Source organism: Dermochelys coriacea, chromosome 17 (genome assembly GCF_009764565.3).
Source record: "Dermochelys coriacea isolate rDerCor1 chromosome 17, rDerCor1.pri.v4, whole genome shotgun sequence".
In the NCBI taxonomy this organism is placed as follows: Eukaryota; Metazoa; Chordata; order Testudines; family Dermochelyidae; genus Dermochelys; species Dermochelys coriacea.
This window is the reverse complement of record NC_050084.1, coordinates 3,470,629-3,488,240: the sequence shown is the minus strand read 5'-3', so window position 1 is coordinate 3,488,240 and position 17,612 is coordinate 3,470,629. Positions and strand designations below refer to the sequence as shown.

Below are 17,612 nucleotides of genomic sequence, written 5' to 3'. Positions count from 1 at the left end.
GCTGTCCAGTCCCAGCTGCACTCCAACCGTAGGAATTATGATACCTTCGGGCAGATATCAAGGGACGTGATGGAAAGGGGCCATGACCGGGACGCACTGCAGTGCAGGGTTAAAATGAAGGAGCCGCAGAATGCCTACCGCAAACCCGCGAGGCAAACAGCTGCTCCGGTGCTGCCCCTGTGACCTGCCGTTTCTACAAAGAGCTGGACGCAATACTTGGGGCCGACCCCACCTCCACTCCAAGTATCACCATGGACACTTCAGAGCCCAGTTCAACAAGGTGAGAGGAGGAGGAGGAGCAGCAAAGAGGGAGCAAGGGTGCTGAGTGGGAGGAAGACACCCTGGAACCCCTAGATGCATGCAGCCAGGAGCTGTTCTCAAACCAGGAGGAAGGTAGCTAGTCACAGTGGCCAGTGCTTGGGGAAGGACAAACATCAGAGGAGGTACCTGGTAAGCAGCTTTTATTTTGGGAAGTAAGTTATTCAGTGCGGGCTCTTGGGTGAGGAGGGTTAGGGCTGCATGCATGCCTAGATGTGGAATGGGACGTTGATGTGCTCCCTCACATTGTGGTAATTGGCCTCAGTGATCTCTTCAAAGGTCTCATCCAGAACTTGGGCAATGCGCTTGCGCAGGTTTTGTGGGAGAGCCACTGTGATCCTTGTCCCAGTAAGGCTAACTTGTCCGTGCCACTGTGCCGTGAGGGGTGGGGGGACCATTGCTGCACACAGGCAAGCTGCATATGGGCCAGGGCGGAATCCACATTGCAGTAGAAGACCCTCCCTTGCTTCCCAGGTCAGCAGCAAGATATCTTCCAGGACCAACTCCTGTGGAAAATGTGAGGACAGTGTTCAGTATAGGGGTCCCTGTTGACTCTCTCCAAGGCACAGAAACCCAGAGGACAGTACAGCCATTAAACAATCAGTCACGCTTCACCCTCTGCCTACTCACCATTTTGGGGCTCCTGTGGATTATGTGCGCTTGCTTTGGGATGGGCAAATTATGCTATTGTGTAGACTGTGCTTGCCCTTAAGTATGGGGGAATCATTGCTCTGTCTGGTGTGAACAATGCTGCCTCTGTTAAGCGTTGCATTTCGCCTTTACAGATGCAACCTTGAGATCTCAGCCATCCATGTTATCACTGGCCGAAAGACTCTAACGAATCAGAAAGAGGCCATGCAGAAGCAAGAAAGACATGTTGCATGAAGTAATGCAGCATTCAAGTAATGAAAATCGAAAAGTGCAGGAGTGGCAGGACAACGAAAGGAGGATCCACCAGCAGAATGAGGAGTGCAGGCACAAAAGCGTGGTGCTCCGGGAGCAAAGCGTGGATTGGCTGATAAGCATAATGGAGCGCCAACTGGACTCGATCCAGGCACTCCTAGCCATGCAGGCAGAGCACTACCGTGCTCGACACCCTCCCCCCCCCGGCAGCCCTTGTCCCAAAACTCTTTCCCTTGTGCCCCTGTGTCACCTCCAACCCACTTTTCCCAACGTCTGGGTTCTTAACGCCAACAACTGTCTCCAACACCTGTAGCTTCACCACCTAGCCCTGAAAACTACGACCCTTACCTACTGCACTCAGTCCCCATCACCATGCAGTATAGCCATCCTGAAGTGCAGCACTCATTGCACAGCACTCCAGACAGGAAGGGTGAGTATGATAACAGGACATACGCGAATCTGTAATTGTAGTGTTTCCCACCCCACCCCCTTGCCCTTTCTGTTTCCCAAGTAATTGTGTTTCTTTTCAATAAATGAATTTTCTTTTCAATAAATGGATTTTTTAGCTTTGAAAACATTCTTTATTATTGCATAAAGTAAAAGATACCTTAGCCCAGGAAAGAAACAGGCACTGCAACTCAGCATAGCAAATACAGATTCCTACTAACATTGGAACCACTGCACTTCACTCCTGTGCAGGGCACCAGACATTACTGGTGGCTTTCAGCCTCAAATGGCTCCCTCAAGGCATCCCTAATCCTTGCAGCACCCCTCTGGGCCCCACAAATAGCCCTGCTCTCTGGCTGTTCAAATTCAGGCTCCAGGTATTGAACCTCCTAGTTCCATGCCTGAGTGAATTGTTCACCCTTCCCTTCACAAATGTTATGGAGGGTACAGCACGCGGATATAACTGCGGGGATGCTGTCATCGGCCAGGTCCAGCTTCCCATACAGAGAGTGCCAGCGGCCCTTTAAACGGCCAAAAGCACACTCCACAGTTGTTCTGCATCGGCTCAGTGTTGTTGAACTGCTCCTTGCTGCTGTCAAGGCTCCCTGTGAAGGGTTTCATTAGCCACTGCATTAAAGGGTAATCTTCTGGTCTGGGAAAAAAGCCCCGGCTTGCAGCTTCCTGAACAGGCCAGTGTTCCAAAAGATGCATGCATCATGCATCTTTCTGGGCCAGCCTGCGTTAATGTCAATGAAACGCACACGGTGATCCACAAGCGCCTGGAGAACCATAGAGAAATATCCCTTCCGATCCACAAGCGCCTGGGCTGGTGCCAGAATTGGAATATGTGTGCCATCTATCACCTCTCTGCAGTTAGGGAAACCCATTTGTGCAAAGCCACCCACAATGTCGTGCATGTTACCCGGAGTCATGTTTTTTCTGAGCAGGATGCAATTAATGGCCCTGCAAAACTTGCATCAACACAATTCCAATGGTCGACTTTCCCACTCCAAACTGGTTAGCGACTGATCAGAAGCTGTCTAGAGTTGCCAGCTTCCAGCTTACCATAGCCACCCGCTTCTCCACCGTCAGGGCAGCTCTCAATCTTGTGTCCTTGCGCAGCAGGGTGTGGGCGAGCTCCTCACACAGTCCCATAAAAGTGACTTTTCTCATCCGAAAGTTCTGCAGCCACTGCTTGTCATCCCAGACTTGCATGATGATGTGATCCCACCACTTAGTGCTTGTTTCCTGAGCCCAAAAGTGGCATTCCACGGTGGTGAGCATGTCCGTGAATGCCACAAGCAATCTTGTGTGATATGCGTTACTCAAATCGATATCATCATCGGAGTCCTCGCTGTCACTTTGGATCTTAAGGAGTAACTTGACTGCCAAACATGATGTGCTGGTGAGACTCGTCAGCATATTCTTCAGCAGTTCGGGCTCCATTCCGGCAGACCGAAAGGGAAGACAGAGCGTGCAGTACAAAAAATGTTGAAAGATGGTGCCAAATGTGGACGGAAGCACAGGGAATGCTGGGATGCGAACCAATGCATCACGGGGCATTGAGATAGGACACAGAATGCCCCACCCTCCCACCCCCTTCCCACAAGCCATAGCGCCAGAATGAGAAGAGGTGCTCTGTGGGATAGCTGCCCATAATGCACCGCTCCCAATGCTGCTGCAAATGCTGCAAATATGGCGACGCCAGTGCGCTTGAAGCTGTCAGTGTGGACAGACTGCAGCGCTTTCCCTACTGCGCTCTCAGAAAGCGGGTTTAACTCAAAGCGCTCTACATTTGCAAGTTAGCCATGCCCTTAGTAAAGCAGCTTCTGGCCCCATGAGGTTTAATGCTGCCATGCTGAATTAGAAAAAGCCTTCCTCCTCCAGCCTGCTGGAATGTGCTTTAGCTGGTAGATAACAACATGACCTGTAAGAAGCTGGAGATTCTCTATGGTTCATCTCTCTGAAAGGTATAAAGCAAAGCACATAATTATGGTTACCACTCCATATAATAAACACCGCCAATACCAGGAAAACAAAACACTAATGATTGCCAACCCTGTCTTGGTTTGTGTGTTTGTTGGGAAAGTACAGTAGCGGTCACTCTCCAAAATGCCTGATGTCATTGACAAATACCAGATCCATTAGCATCATTCAATGATCTCACTGGCAGACTTCTATTAAGAAAAATGTCTTGAAATACTCAGCTGTTTAGCACCTTAAAGCAACATTGGAGGGCAAAGGAACACACAACACAGCACCCCAGTTCAATGCCTTCCTAGGGCTGAAATTACATTTGAGATGTTAAGTGTAATAGGTCTGCCACATTATCTTGCTGCTTCCAAAACATCTATCATAAAACTAAAGGGATTTCAACCATCTGTTCCATCACCTCTCACTCTGCTCTAATCATTAGTAAGACCTTTTCTATTTATTGTAATAACCTTAACTCCCTTTAACACACCTGGCATTAAATGTAGTGGGCATGCAACACCCTATATTATTCTGCCCGTAACACTATATTAGTTATTGATAGAAAGTATTACTCAGAAGTGTTCAGCACATTGGAATTATAGTAAGTGAGCATATGTATTCATCTGTTTGTTTTATGGAGCAAGTATCTAAAACACATATCTCAGGGCATGTGGACATTATTTAATTAAACATACACTACAGGTGAGAGTTGCTTCCAATACAGGAGAATCACACAAGTTCCAAAGTGCCACTAAAGTATTTGATACAGAACTCAAGTGGTGCATAGAGACCTGTGTGGGTTCCTATCCTAGGGTGAATTTTGCCCTATATGCCCAAGAAAGAAATGAAAAATACACTCTCCCTTTTCCACATAACCCTTCAGTTCAGAGCATGTAGAGTTGATCCTAAACCAAGAAAAGATGGATGAATTTAATCAACAACTGATTTTAACAAGTTAAGGCTGCCAAATGCCATATTGGTCACTTTGCTGCTTACCCATAACCACTCTCAATTACCCAAAAACAGTGGGAACAGAACTCAGATCATGCGGCTCCAAAAGCACAGGCCCTATCCTACCATTTGAGTTAAAGGAGAAGTCTGATTATTAGCATTGTTGAGTCTATGAGACACAGCTGAGCGGTTCTGTATCCATCCAAGAACAGTGTATATAATCAGTCACTATTCTTATTTGTATTATCATAACAACCAGGAACCCACTGCGTTAGGTGCTGTACAAACACAAAACAAAAAGATGGTCCCTGCCCCACAGAGCTCACAATCTAAGCATGGTTATATTTCAAAAGCAAAATAAAACCTAGACCCAGCTGAGCAGACATCAGGTATATACATTGCTCTTATCTTCCTCAACCTGGTCCAGTAAAAGCCTTAAAAAAATGAAAACAAAATGGTTTTGGCAGCAGAGGGGCAGAGTGAGTTAACCCACTGTGGAAACAGGATTTGGAATCCTGGCACCACTTCCTCTTGAAACAGACTTTTCTAGTTTCAGCATACCAGGCAGTTTCAGGCACCACACAGAGTGGGTGGGATACCTTGTCAGGTGGAACAGGAATCCAGTGTGTTTTAACTGGCTTTTTACTACCAGGTTGGCACACAATGTTCCTGAACAGGATCCTGCCCTGCATCATAATGTGCTCAATATTCCACATGAGAAGGGGGACAAACTGCAGGGGAAGGAACAGGAAGTCTCTCATTACAGCCAGCAAAATTCTGCTGAAGGGAATGACAGAAATACAGCATCCCACAGGTGCCAAGCAAATTCAACAAGCATTTCATCATGATCTTAATACTGGTCCTGATTACCCTCGGAATAATAAATACACTGTATTATACAGGCAGCCATCAGTGGTCTGATCCTCCACCATTCAGGTCAAGGGGAGTTTTGTCAACCACTGAAGGTCAGGATTGGACTCTAACTGAAGCGGCCCTAAAGCACAGCCACTCTTGGCCCAAAGATGGCCCATCGTTAGGGCCATACCAAATTTATGGCCAAGAAAAATGCATCACAGACCGTGAAATCTGGTCTCCCTGGTGAAATCTGTATAGCATAGGGTAAAAACACATAAAAGACCAGATTTCACGGGGGAAACCAACATTTCTCAAACTGGAGGTCCCAACCCAAAAGAGGGTTGTGGGAGGAGTCGCAAGGTTACCGTAGGGGGGTTGCAGTATTGCCACCCTTACTTCTGAGCTACCTTCAGAGCTGGGCGGCCGAGAGCAGCAACTGCTGGCTGGGTGCCCAGCTCTGAAGGCAGCACCCGCCAGCAGCAGCAGTGCAGAAATAAGGATGGCAATAACATACCAGGCCACCCTTACTTCTGTGCTGCTGCCTTCAGAGTTGGGTCAGGACCCCTACAGTTACAACACCGTGAAATTTCAGATTTAAATATTTGAAATAATGAAATTTATGATTTTTAAAATCCTCTGACTATGAAATTGACCAAAATGGACCATGAATTTGGTAGGGCCCTATCCATCGGGTCTTAATAAAAACACAGCCTGAGATTGTTGGACCAAGCTGACCAGTTGATGACCAAATCTAGCCATCAGCAATTTTGATTTATCTATCTAGGAAGAAAAAGCACCAGAAAACATACATTCTGGTCACGGGCATTTATATTTGATGTCAACATTTATGTAAATTTACATGAAAATCAGATGTAGCCCTTGCAGGGCATTGGCAAGTTGCCAAACATAGCCCTCAAGTTCACAATATTTTAGTATCCCTGCTCTGTATTGACTCCATCCAAGGAGTGCTAGCCCCTAAGTCATGCAGAGCCAAGAAACCATTTGATCTGCTGTCTCAAAGGGGAATGTTATTTGTTAAATCATAATATATGTGAAGAACTAAAAACAAAGTGCTGAGATCTCTCTAGCCGGTCACACATTTTACCAGTGCTCCGGAGTCACTTGCATATACAAAGAGACGAAATTCCTATCCCACTAATGGACTGATCCTGCAACCTTCACTAACACGAGAAGTCTTTACTCATATAAGCAACCCCATCGCAGGCACGATCCTGCAAGCCTGACTCATGTGAGTAGCCCTGTTGTACGATCACATGAGTAAGGACTAGTGTGGTTCTGCCATTGACTGGGAGGACCCCTACCATTGGCTGGGAGCTGTGCCATTGACTTCCACAGGAACCTGATCGGATCCAATGTTCGTAACTTAATTTCGTAACAGCTAAGAGGGACTCAGCAAGAATGAATTAAGAGAGTAAAATGGAATGGCCTTTATTATTAAGCCATCTCACTCTCTGCATCTGATTTAATCGGAACATTATGTAATGGCTTTGCTATAGCAACAGCTCCAATGATCTGTAGTAACCCCCGTTGCTGCTTGCCGCTCCAGAATGCAAACATCTCATTGCCGCAGGGACTATGATGTAGCTGTTGAACTTTGGCCCACTATAAAGCCTCCCACTTTGACTGGCAAGGTTTTTAAAGGCTGTTTACTTTAGTCATGTGATGGGGGGGAGAGGGAGGCTTCTGGCAGTCTATCAGGAGCCAGCAGTATGTCTGGGACAAGCCAGAATTGCCAAAGGGTTCAAATGGATTAACTCATTCAGGCTGGGGTTTCACGCTACCCATCAGCTCACTAAGGGTCCAGGAAAAGGAAATCCTTCACAGTGTCTAAGATATTTCACTTGCGGCAAAGTTCCCCCTTGGCAGCACTGCAGGGACCTGAGCGGCAGTAGGAAATTATTTTTCATTTCAGGACTTTATTTTGCAATGGGGAAAAAATCAATAAGCTTTAAACTAGAAAAAAAAAAGCCATTTAAAAAATGGCAGCAAGGAATAACCAGCTAGAGGTAGGAGCAGAATTTCCTATCAGAAGCACTGTCTGCTAGGGATACACACTCCTCAGTTATTTGGATACCTGGGAACGGGAGGATAAGATAACACCCAACTAAAGAAGATATTACTATTCACAGTTTCGCAAAAAGAAAAGGAGTACTTGTGGCACCTTAGAGACTAACAAATTTATTAGAGCATAAGCTTTCGTGAGCTACAGCTCACTTCATCGGATGCATTTGGTGAATGCATCCGATGAAGTGAGCTGTAGCTCACGAAAGCTTATGCTCTAATAAATTTGTTAGTCTCTAAGGTGCCACAAGTACTCCTTTTCTTTTTGCGAATACAGACTAACACGGCTGCTACTCTGAAACCTATTCACAGTTTGCTCTTCTATAGCACCTTTAACCCCAGGCTCTAAAAGTACTGTACAAACATCAAGTAAGCTATACAACACCTCTGAGGCAGGGAAGTTGTAATCTATGAATGCCCTATTAAAAACTGTTACCATGTTCCTACTGGAAAAGCCCAAAACAGGGCAATAATCCTAAACTATAGCCATGAGTCTGTATATAAACAGCACTACTGCTACTGAGCACTTTTATAGCCCTTTATGTTTTCAGTGTTCCACAGACAATAACCAATTAATCACAACACCCTGTGAAATTGGTATTGGAAAGTAGGAAAGTAATATCATCCCCATTTTATAATAGAGGCATAGGGAGCTCAAGGGAACTGGACAAGGCTCCTCTCTGAGTTAGTGGCAGAATCAGGAATAGAACTTGTAGGTTCCTGGCTCCCAGTTCAATTCACTGCACCACAATTACTCCTCAAACCATAGAGTTTCATCACCATAATTCACTTAGGAAGGAAATTTTGCTACCTTGAGCAAGTCACATGCAGGAGAATTTTCAAAAGACCGCTTGTGGGTGCCCTACAGAGGACTGGGGTGACAGTTTCAGGGTGTTCAGGTGGCATGGGGAGTTTTCAAAGCAAAATGTGGGTAGTTTTTGTTCTGTGAAAAATCTACTCTCCTTTCTGGGTGCCTAAACTGTCTGGAGCCCTGGCACAGCTGGGTGCCTGGCCACTGGGATTTTCAATCCTCCCCAGTATATGGCACCTGTACCTAAATTGATCAGGCTATGTCTACACTATTGCTTCAGCTGCACCGCTGTAAGGTCACTTGTGTAGCCGCTTATGCTCTATAAGGCAGTATGGAAATAGCCGAACTTTCGTCATGAATTTTCCAATTTTGCTTTTCTCAGCATTTGTGTCCAGGTTTTCACACAGAAAATAACCATATTCCTACAGGGTGAAATTCATTCTGGAGCAGAGGCCCTATGGACTACTTAAATCCTTACTATTATTTAGTAAAATATTAACTATTTCTAAAATACAAAATGATACATGGCCCCAGGCCAAGACCTGATAACCCTTCACACACACACACACACACGTACGTCATAGAGACTTTAAAGAAGGTAAGATAGGAGAGCTGCTTATCCTGTGCTGAATGACTATGATGAGAGAATTACTTAACTGTAGGAAAATGAACTGCCTGATTAAAACGAGAGGGTACTGCACACAGCATGTATATCGTGTGTTTCCTGTGACATAGTTAATATATGAGGTGTCAGAAGAAGGGGATGACAGTTGGCATGCAATTCTAGTTAACGTATAAGTGTGCAATGTTTTCATATACCCTGCCAGTTGGTACTGAAGGGTCAGACATAATAAAAGCCATCCAAAATTTCACTCAGTATATGAAAGTTTGATGTTTCAGATTCCCACACTGCAGAGACAAAGCAGGGTTTTCATCACATCTGGCTAAAGAAGAAGCAGGAGACAGGAGGGAAGATGCATAGCAATTTCCAGCAAAGCATTCACATCTCCTCCATCCCTGATCTCTATTTAAATGAAAATTAGAAAAAAGATTCTGGAACAAAATGACAACATTAAATATTTGTTGCTTCTAGTGTATTTCAGAACAGATGTGAGGATGTGACAAATGAGAAAACACACCAATAGTTTATTCTATTAAGCTCTATCCTGCACTGTGAATAGCAGGTCTTGTGACAGCACTGCTTGTACAGATATTTGGGTGAGATGGGGTTCCAAAGTACCAAGCACTGACCTACCTCTAAAGTATCATTTTATCTCCCTTTTACTCAGTGCAACAAAGGCTCCTATATATTTTATTAACAATTCACTAACATAATTTGCCTCTTGATATCTAATTGTTTCCCTCTACTATGTGGAGAACAACATTGTTTTGTTATTGTAGGGTTCCTCATAAACTCTGGGCTGCTGGTATTTATAGTTTTGGTTTGTTTGTTTAAAGAAAGTTAACATTTTGAGGAGATAGAAAAGGAACATCTATAATTTGCAGACAGTTCTAAGAAGAAAAAGGATGTTAAATGTATTCCCAACCCAGAGACAATCCCTTTAAGAAATATTTTTAGGCATTTGCCCATATCTTTGTACACAGTCATTTCTAATTTAAACTTTGCACTGGAGTTGAGAAACTTGATTATTCAGTACAGGGTAACTGAGCTTTGGCCAAGGGGAATGAAACCCGTTAGTTTCATGTGAAGTCAAAACAACAAAAGTTTCTCTGGTCACATAATTAAAGAGGGCAGATCTGCTAAGAGAAAATGAACTACAGAAACTTACATGCATCCGATGAAGTGAGCTGTAGCTCACGAAAGCTTATGCTCTAATAAATTTGTTAGTCTCTAAGGTGCCACAAGTACTCCTTTTCTTTTTGCGAATACAGACTAACATGGCTGCTATTCAGAAACTTACATGGTTACAGAGGGAGCTTTTCTGTCCTTTTTATGGCATGAGAGCTCTCCCTCATTGCCCTTTCCAGCCGTGAGGCATGTGCCAGGGGAAAGCTCATCAGTCACCAGTGACTGTTGGACAGGGAGGAATGTCTCAATGGGGGTCTTCACTATGTCACTGTCTTCTCCACTATAATCCCAGTTGCTCTTTTTGCCCTCTTGCTTAGCTGCGTCTCTGACACCTTCCTACAGGCCACTGCGAGTAAGAACAAGAATGACACATGGGATACCTAACAATCAGCACTGGGAATAGACAGGCTTCCTATTATGTGAAGTTTGAAGCCTACACTCATTTGAAGAGAGGCCCAAAGTCACTCTTGAATTCACTTTGCTTCTCCACTTGAACACAGAGAGGAGCAGGTCCTGGAAAACAATGCTGTTATGCCATACTGATGTACCCCACATCAGGGGTATTGATAGAAGAACTTCAGGCCAGCATGTTCATGTTGGACCCAAGTTCCTCCTGGTTGCAAAAATCCAATGGCAAAGACAGTGGGTCCATTATTAGAAGGGATTGTCAATCCCTCTGTGCAGGAGAACAAGGTGCCACCTTTTCTTACGGAGGCTATTATTAGGTCCTTACTCAAGAAACCATTTTATGACATTGATAATCTTGCAGATTATTGCCCAGACTCTAATGTCCTTTCTAGAGTTCATAGATTTTCTTGACCACCATTACTCCAGTTTTGGGCCTGTACTTAGTCCACTTTTTATTTTTTGCTGAGGAAACCCAGAGGGTGGTGTGGACAACTGTTCACCTTCCTGTGGGGTAGTACAGTTCTATTCTGTTGGCCTTCTTGTTCAACGGTATACAAGATTGGTGTGGGAGACTGAGGTGGCACGGGCTGCAGCATCTCCACAATGCTGATTTTACTCTGCTTTACCTCTTCATCTGACGGACCCAGCCAATGCGGGTGACTAGTTTGCCAAGATCAGGGTTTGGATGAGAGTGAACTGTTTGAAACTAATCCCAGAGCAGCTTGAATTTGTGACAGTGAATAGCAACTGGAGGAATTGGTGGAGCTATCTAAGATAGGTTCCTTCGCTGTGGGGAGTTTCCCCATCTTCTGTCACTCAGGTTCACAACATAGTGTCCTGCTGGGTTTCTAGCTGTTTCTGGATGCCCAGGTACCAACAGTGCTTTTCAGCATTTCTGTTTGGCCAGGCTGTGTCCTCTTTTTTGGATCGGGACTTTAACATAGCGATCCACACCACTGTCACCTTGAGGTTGGATCACTGCAATGTATTGTGCCACTGGCAGCACCTTGAAATTGCTTGGGCAAAACGCAGTGTTCTGTTTGTAAAAGGGTGTGTGCGTTACATCAGAGCTCTAGGATCTGTAATGACTTCTGCTTTGTTTTGGGGTGCAATTTACAGTGTGTGTTTTCACCTAGTAAGCCTTATACGGATTGGGTACTTGTTTCTTTAGAGATTGTCTCTCTCCATGTATGAGACTGTAGCAGCTGAGATCATCTGAAGCATTTATGCAAACAGTCCCTAGTAAAGTTGTATAATAATATTTTGTATAATAATTATACTGAGCACTAAATGGAGGCATTTTTATTCATTTAAATGAATAGACTCAATACAGAATTTTGACTCACTGTACTGAAACTTCATGCTGTGTGAAACAAACCTGACAGATGCTATGGATGGTATTTGCCAGGGAGCTGGGTAATTACTAGGTGAGCTGCATTTTAAAGGTATATTGGCACATTAAAAATCACAGTTTTGTCTGAAAATGTTTGCACTCCTATGATTCCTATAACAGAAAGAGATTAAGGAAAAATTATACTGTGTTTGTTTACTTAGTGACTTTACCAGCACCTTGTGTATAGTCAGTTTCACTGTTTCCCTTAACTTAGACTGTAAGCTTTAAGGGGCTGGTTTGCACTTTTTATTATGCGTGTGTACATGTCTAGCACATTTGATCCCTAACTGAGGGCTATAGATGCTATCCCCATGAAAATATTAAATAATAACAATAGGTTAATTAAAAAAAGAAAAGGAGTTCTTGTGGCACCTTAGAGACTAACAAATTTATTTGAGCATAAGCTTTCATGAGCTACAGCTCACTTCATCAGATTCCCTTGTTGGATGTGCATCTTTCACACAGCAAAATGGGGAAGAAAACACATTTTAAAAAATAGAAAAATGTAAAACCAAAAAATTGGATGGGGGCATCAGAGGCAGCTGTAGGATCTGAAACCACTTTTAACTCCTTTTTTAAATTATTGACTTGATTTCAAGTTGACCATGTCTCTTTTATGTTCTCTGTCCTGACATTAGACTATCCTGCTTTGCACACTGCACTATGAACTTTAATACAGTAAGGTGTGGACTCACACACCCTTATTTGGTGTTGCAGTTTACATGTCCTTTACGGGATCTCACAAACAGACTGCCAAATTTCTAAACTCGGTTACTTCCTTTGCTGTCCAAAAGAGACAAAGGTCGTTTCAGTTCATTGCTAAAGCACTGGAGCGTGTTCAGATCTCAGCTGACTACAGAGAGCCTATAATGCCCTGAGGCAGAAGAGACTGTCAACACAGCTGTCCCATTCAGCCATCTCCTGTGTGTTAATACAATCATCATGCTGGGCAATCTCTGAACCAAAATGGGAACCCTGAAATGGAATGGGGCAAAAGACAAGAATTACAAGTAGACCAGTCAGTCAAGAAAAGATGTACACGGTTTGATTAAAAGCTTAGATCGAGTCTGTTAGGTTAGAAGTTAAAAAATTGACCTACAGTACTTTGCGCATTGCACATATTACTCCATCACATATCAAGGAGCACAAGGTTTTCTGTATTGCCCATTGTTCTCATCGAATGGGAGAGAAGAAACAAACACTTTAATGATAATAAAGCCTGGCACTTCTAGGGCATCTGTCATCTAAGGATCTCAAAGTGCTTTACAAACATTCTGGAAGTCAGCCTCCCTATCCTCTTTTGAGGTACGGGAGGCGTTATCTCCATTTTTCAGAGTGGGAAATTGTGGCACTGGGAAACTAACACTGAAATCCTGGTGTTATTGAAGTAAATGACAAAACTTCTACTGGCTTCAGCAGAGCCAGGATTTCACCCTAAGAACATGTCTACACTGCAGTTCAAGATGTGACTGCAGCACAAATAGATGGACCCACGCTAGCACAACTAAAAAAGCAGCACGAACTTCAGCATGGGCTAGCAATGAGAGTATGTTCCTGGGATTCCTGAGGTGCTCATACAGCCCTCACTGAAGCCCGTGCCACCATGTCCACTCTGCTATTTTTAGCTGTGCTAACACAGGTAAAGCTAGTGCAGTTATGCCTACCAGTGCTGCAATCGCACACTGCAGACAAACCCATAATGACTTGTTTACGATCACACACAGTCACTAACAGACACAAGAACAGATCCCAGAAGTTCTGAGTTCCAGTCTTGGTATGCAATCACCAACATAAGAATGGCCATACCGGGTCAGACCAACGGTCCATCTAGCCCAGTATCCTGTCTTCTAACAGTGGCCAATGCCAGGTGCTTCAGAGGAAATGAACAGAAGAAGCAATCATCAAGTAATCCACGTCTCCTGTTGTCCACTCACTGCTTCTGGCAATTTACAGTGTTGCTAGACAAGATTATCTCCCAAACACAAACATCTTTGCAACTCTTATACTTAAACTTTCCCAGTGGGATCTCTGTGAATGCAGAGCACTTCTAAACCTAAATAATTTAGATTACATTTCTTAAACACTAAACTTCTCTACTCCCTTTTAAATTAATTTTCTGTTCATTTGAGGCTTAAGAAATGATTGGCTCAGTAGATCTCTACTCCTATATCTGGGTTTATTTCAAATATAGTCACAAAAACTGATGAAAGTTCCCCCAAATATGAGCACTATTAAACTTTTCTTGCTTCTTATGTCCATGCTTTGGGGATTTTAATCATGGATGGAGGATCACACTTTTACAGCTCAGGATGAAAAGTACATTGGCATAAGCCAAAATACCACTGAAGTTGAAGACTTGCCCAGTCATCTAACATCCTATCACAGAAATCTGAAATTGTATTTTTTTCTTTGAGTCACTTATAAAGAATTTACTTCATGGAGCATTTAAAAAACCAGCCACAATACATCAGAATCTGCAGATCCATGGGGAAAAAGTCACAGGGTGTATTTCACTTCTTATGTCTTGTCTCTTTCAATTAGGCTCCTCAAATGCCTGATGATTGTCTGTGCCTCTACAGAAGTGACTTCCTTCCAGGCAAATTCAACTAACTGCAGTCTGAATGGTGCTCAACACAGCAGTAATAATCCTCTGTAGTAGAACAACACTTTTCACCTTCAAAGCACTTTACAAATATTGGGCCCAATCCTACATTGCACCAGCACCTCAAATCCCCATTGACAGTGAACATTTTTATTGCACAATGGAGAATAAGGCCAACGAGCAAATTAATTCTCATGGAGGTTGGTAATTTCACCATCTTCCCCATTTTCATAGATTTTAAGGCCACATGAAACCATCTAGACTGGCCACCTGCATAGGATGGCCCAAAGAACCTCATCCCATAAGCTCTACATCAACCCAATGACTTCTGTTTGAGCTATAGCATATATATCAGAAAGATGTGCAATCTTGATTTAAAACCTCCCTTCCCTTGGTAATTTGTTCCAATGTTAATTCCCCTCACTGTAAAAATGTGTGCCTTATTTCTGGTCTGAATTTGTTTAGTTTCAGCTCCCAACCATTGGATCTCTTTCTGCTCGATTAGAGAGACATCTATTATCAGACATCTCTTCCTTCTGTAGGTTTATGTAGACCATGATCAAGTCACCACTTAATATTCTCTTGGATAAACTAAATAGGTTGCTATGAAGCATATTTCCCAGACCTTGAATCATTCTGGTAGCTCTTTTCCGAATCCTTCTAATTTTTCAACATCTTTTTTGAAGTGTTGACACCAGAACAGGCCACACTATTCCAGTAATGGTCTCGAGAATGCAATATGCAGAGGTAATACCACCTCCCTACTCCTACTAATTGTTATTCCCTGGCTTATACATCTGAGGATCACATTCATGCTCTCCATTACAGCACTGCTCAACTGCTTATCTACAGTTAACCCTAAGGCCTTTTCAGTTTCATTTCAAACCAGGGCATCATCCCCCATCTTCTTAGTAGAAAAGAAAAGGAGGACTTGTGGCACCTTAGAGACTAACAAATTAGTCTCTAAGGTGCCATAAGAACTCCTTTTCTTTTCTGTGAATACAGACTAACACGGCTGCTACTCTGAAACATCTTGTTAGTGTGACCTACCTTTTTTGTTCCCAGATTTATGACCTTGCATTTGGTGGTAGTAAAATGCATGTTGTGCTGATCAGCCCATCTTACCAAGTGACCCAGGGTCAGTCTATATAATTGATCTATCCTCAGGTTTCAGAGTAGCAGCCATATTAGTCTGTATTCGCAAAAAGAAAAGAAGTACTTGTGGCACCTTAGAGACTAACAAATTTATTTGAGCATAAGCTTTCCTGAGCTACAGCTCACTTCATCGGCTCACGAAAGCTTATGCTCAAATAAATTTGTTAGTCTCTAAGGTGCCACAAAAAGAAAAGGAGTACTTGTGGCACCTTAGAGACTAACAAATTTATTAGAGCATAAGCTTTCGTGTGCTACAGCTCACTTGCTTATGCTCTAATAAATTTGTTAGTCTCTAAGGTGCCACAAGTACTCCTTTTCTTTTTGCGAATACAGACTAACACGGCTGCTACTCTGAAACCTGTGATAAGGTGCCACAAGTACTCCTTTTCTTTTTGATCTATCCTCGTCATTATTTAGCACTCCATCCTTCTTTGTGTCATCTGCAAATTTTACTAGTAATGATTTTATATTTTCTTCCAGATCATTGATAGTGATATTGAATAGCACTGGACCAAGAACAGATCCCCATCCACACTAGAAGCACCCCAACTGGATGATGATTCATCATTTACAATTACTTTTTGAGATCTATCACCTAGCCAGTTTTTCATCCATTTAATATGTTCATTTTGTATAGTACTATTTTTTTTTAAACGGAGTGTCATGCAGGACTAAGTGAAATGCCTTGCAGATAGTACCAGTAAAACTCCCATGCAACATTCCCAGAAGTCTTAGGGTCTAGATAAACAACAGTTTATGGAGCAGCAAGCTAGGCATTAGCCAACAGGTTGGATGAATAGCGATACGAAAGTCATTGCTCACTACCTTTCTACAACTGAATCAAAGCTTGTGAACTGGCTCATGTGGATTCAGCATTTGTCCTTGAGATGGTGTTGCCAGCATTTGCAACTCTGTTCCTAAGCCAATATAACTCAGTAGTAACCTTATCAGGCCAGGCATGGAGGATATTGTGTGAGGGGTGGGAGGAAACACAGCCTGGCTGAATGAGGAGAGCTGCTCTTCTAAATGTTAATGGGTTAAGAATAGAAAGGTCAAATGCGTGTGTTATCTGAAGGCCCCAATGCTAATGGGCACTGCAACTCAGCAATCAGGGCAGCAGCTTGGAATAAATGTCAGGAGTTAAAAGAAAAGGAGTACTTGTGGCAACTTAGAGACTAACAAATTTATTAGAGCATCAGCTTTTGTGAGCTACAGCTCACTTCATCCGATGCAACAAGTACCACAAGTGCTCCTTTTCTTTTTACGGGTTTCAGAGTAGCAGCCGTGTTAGTCTGTATTCACAAAAAGAAAAGGAGTACTTGTGGCACCTTAGAGACTAACAAATTTATTAGAGCATAAGCTTTCGTGAGCTACAGCTCACTTCATCGGATGCATTTGGTGGAAAAAAACAGAGGAGAGATTTATATACACACACACAGAGAACATGAAACAATGGGTTTATCATACACACTGTAAGGAGAGTGATCTCTTAAGATAAGCCATCACCAACAGCAGGGGGGGGAAGGAGGAAAACCTTTCATGGTGACAAGCAGGTAGGCTAATTCCAGCAGTTAACAAGAATATCAGAGGAACAGTGGGGGGTGGGGTGGGAGGGAGAAATACCATGGGGAAATAGTTTTACTTTGTGTAATGACTCATCCATTCCCAGTCTCTATTCAAGCCTAAATTAATTGTATCCAGTTTGCAAATTAATTCCAATTCAGCAGTCTCTCGTTGGAGTCTGTTTTTGAAGCTTCAACAAAAAAGCGGATGCATTTGAATGCATCCGATGAAGTGAGCTGTAGCTCACGAAAGCTTATGCTCAAATAAATGTGTTAGTCTCTAAGGTGCCACAAGTACTCCTTTTCTTAATAGGATTAACAGTTTCAGGAGGAGAGATATC

General features: G+C 43.2%; 1 protein-coding gene across 3 annotated transcripts in view; it reads right to left on the bottom strand.

Annotated features, from left to right (window-relative positions):
- The window catches only part of PIGL (phosphatidylinositol glycan anchor biosynthesis class L), a 98,883-nt gene that overhangs the window by 39,378 nt on the left and 41,893 nt on the right, over positions 1-17,612 (bottom strand). For 2 of the 3 annotated variants that reach the window (XR_005289422.2, XM_038376296.1), the window contains exon 5: positions 3,596-3,631. The exons of the other annotated variant lie outside the window; for it this stretch is intronic. Coding sequence is in view for 1 of the 2 variants with exons in the window: in XM_038376296.1 (XP_038232224.1) it covers positions 3,596-3,631 (36 nt within the window). In the remaining variant the exon portion in view is untranslated. The remainder of the gene's footprint in view (positions 1-3,595; positions 3,632-17,612) is intronic. 3 annotated transcript variants of the gene reach the window in all.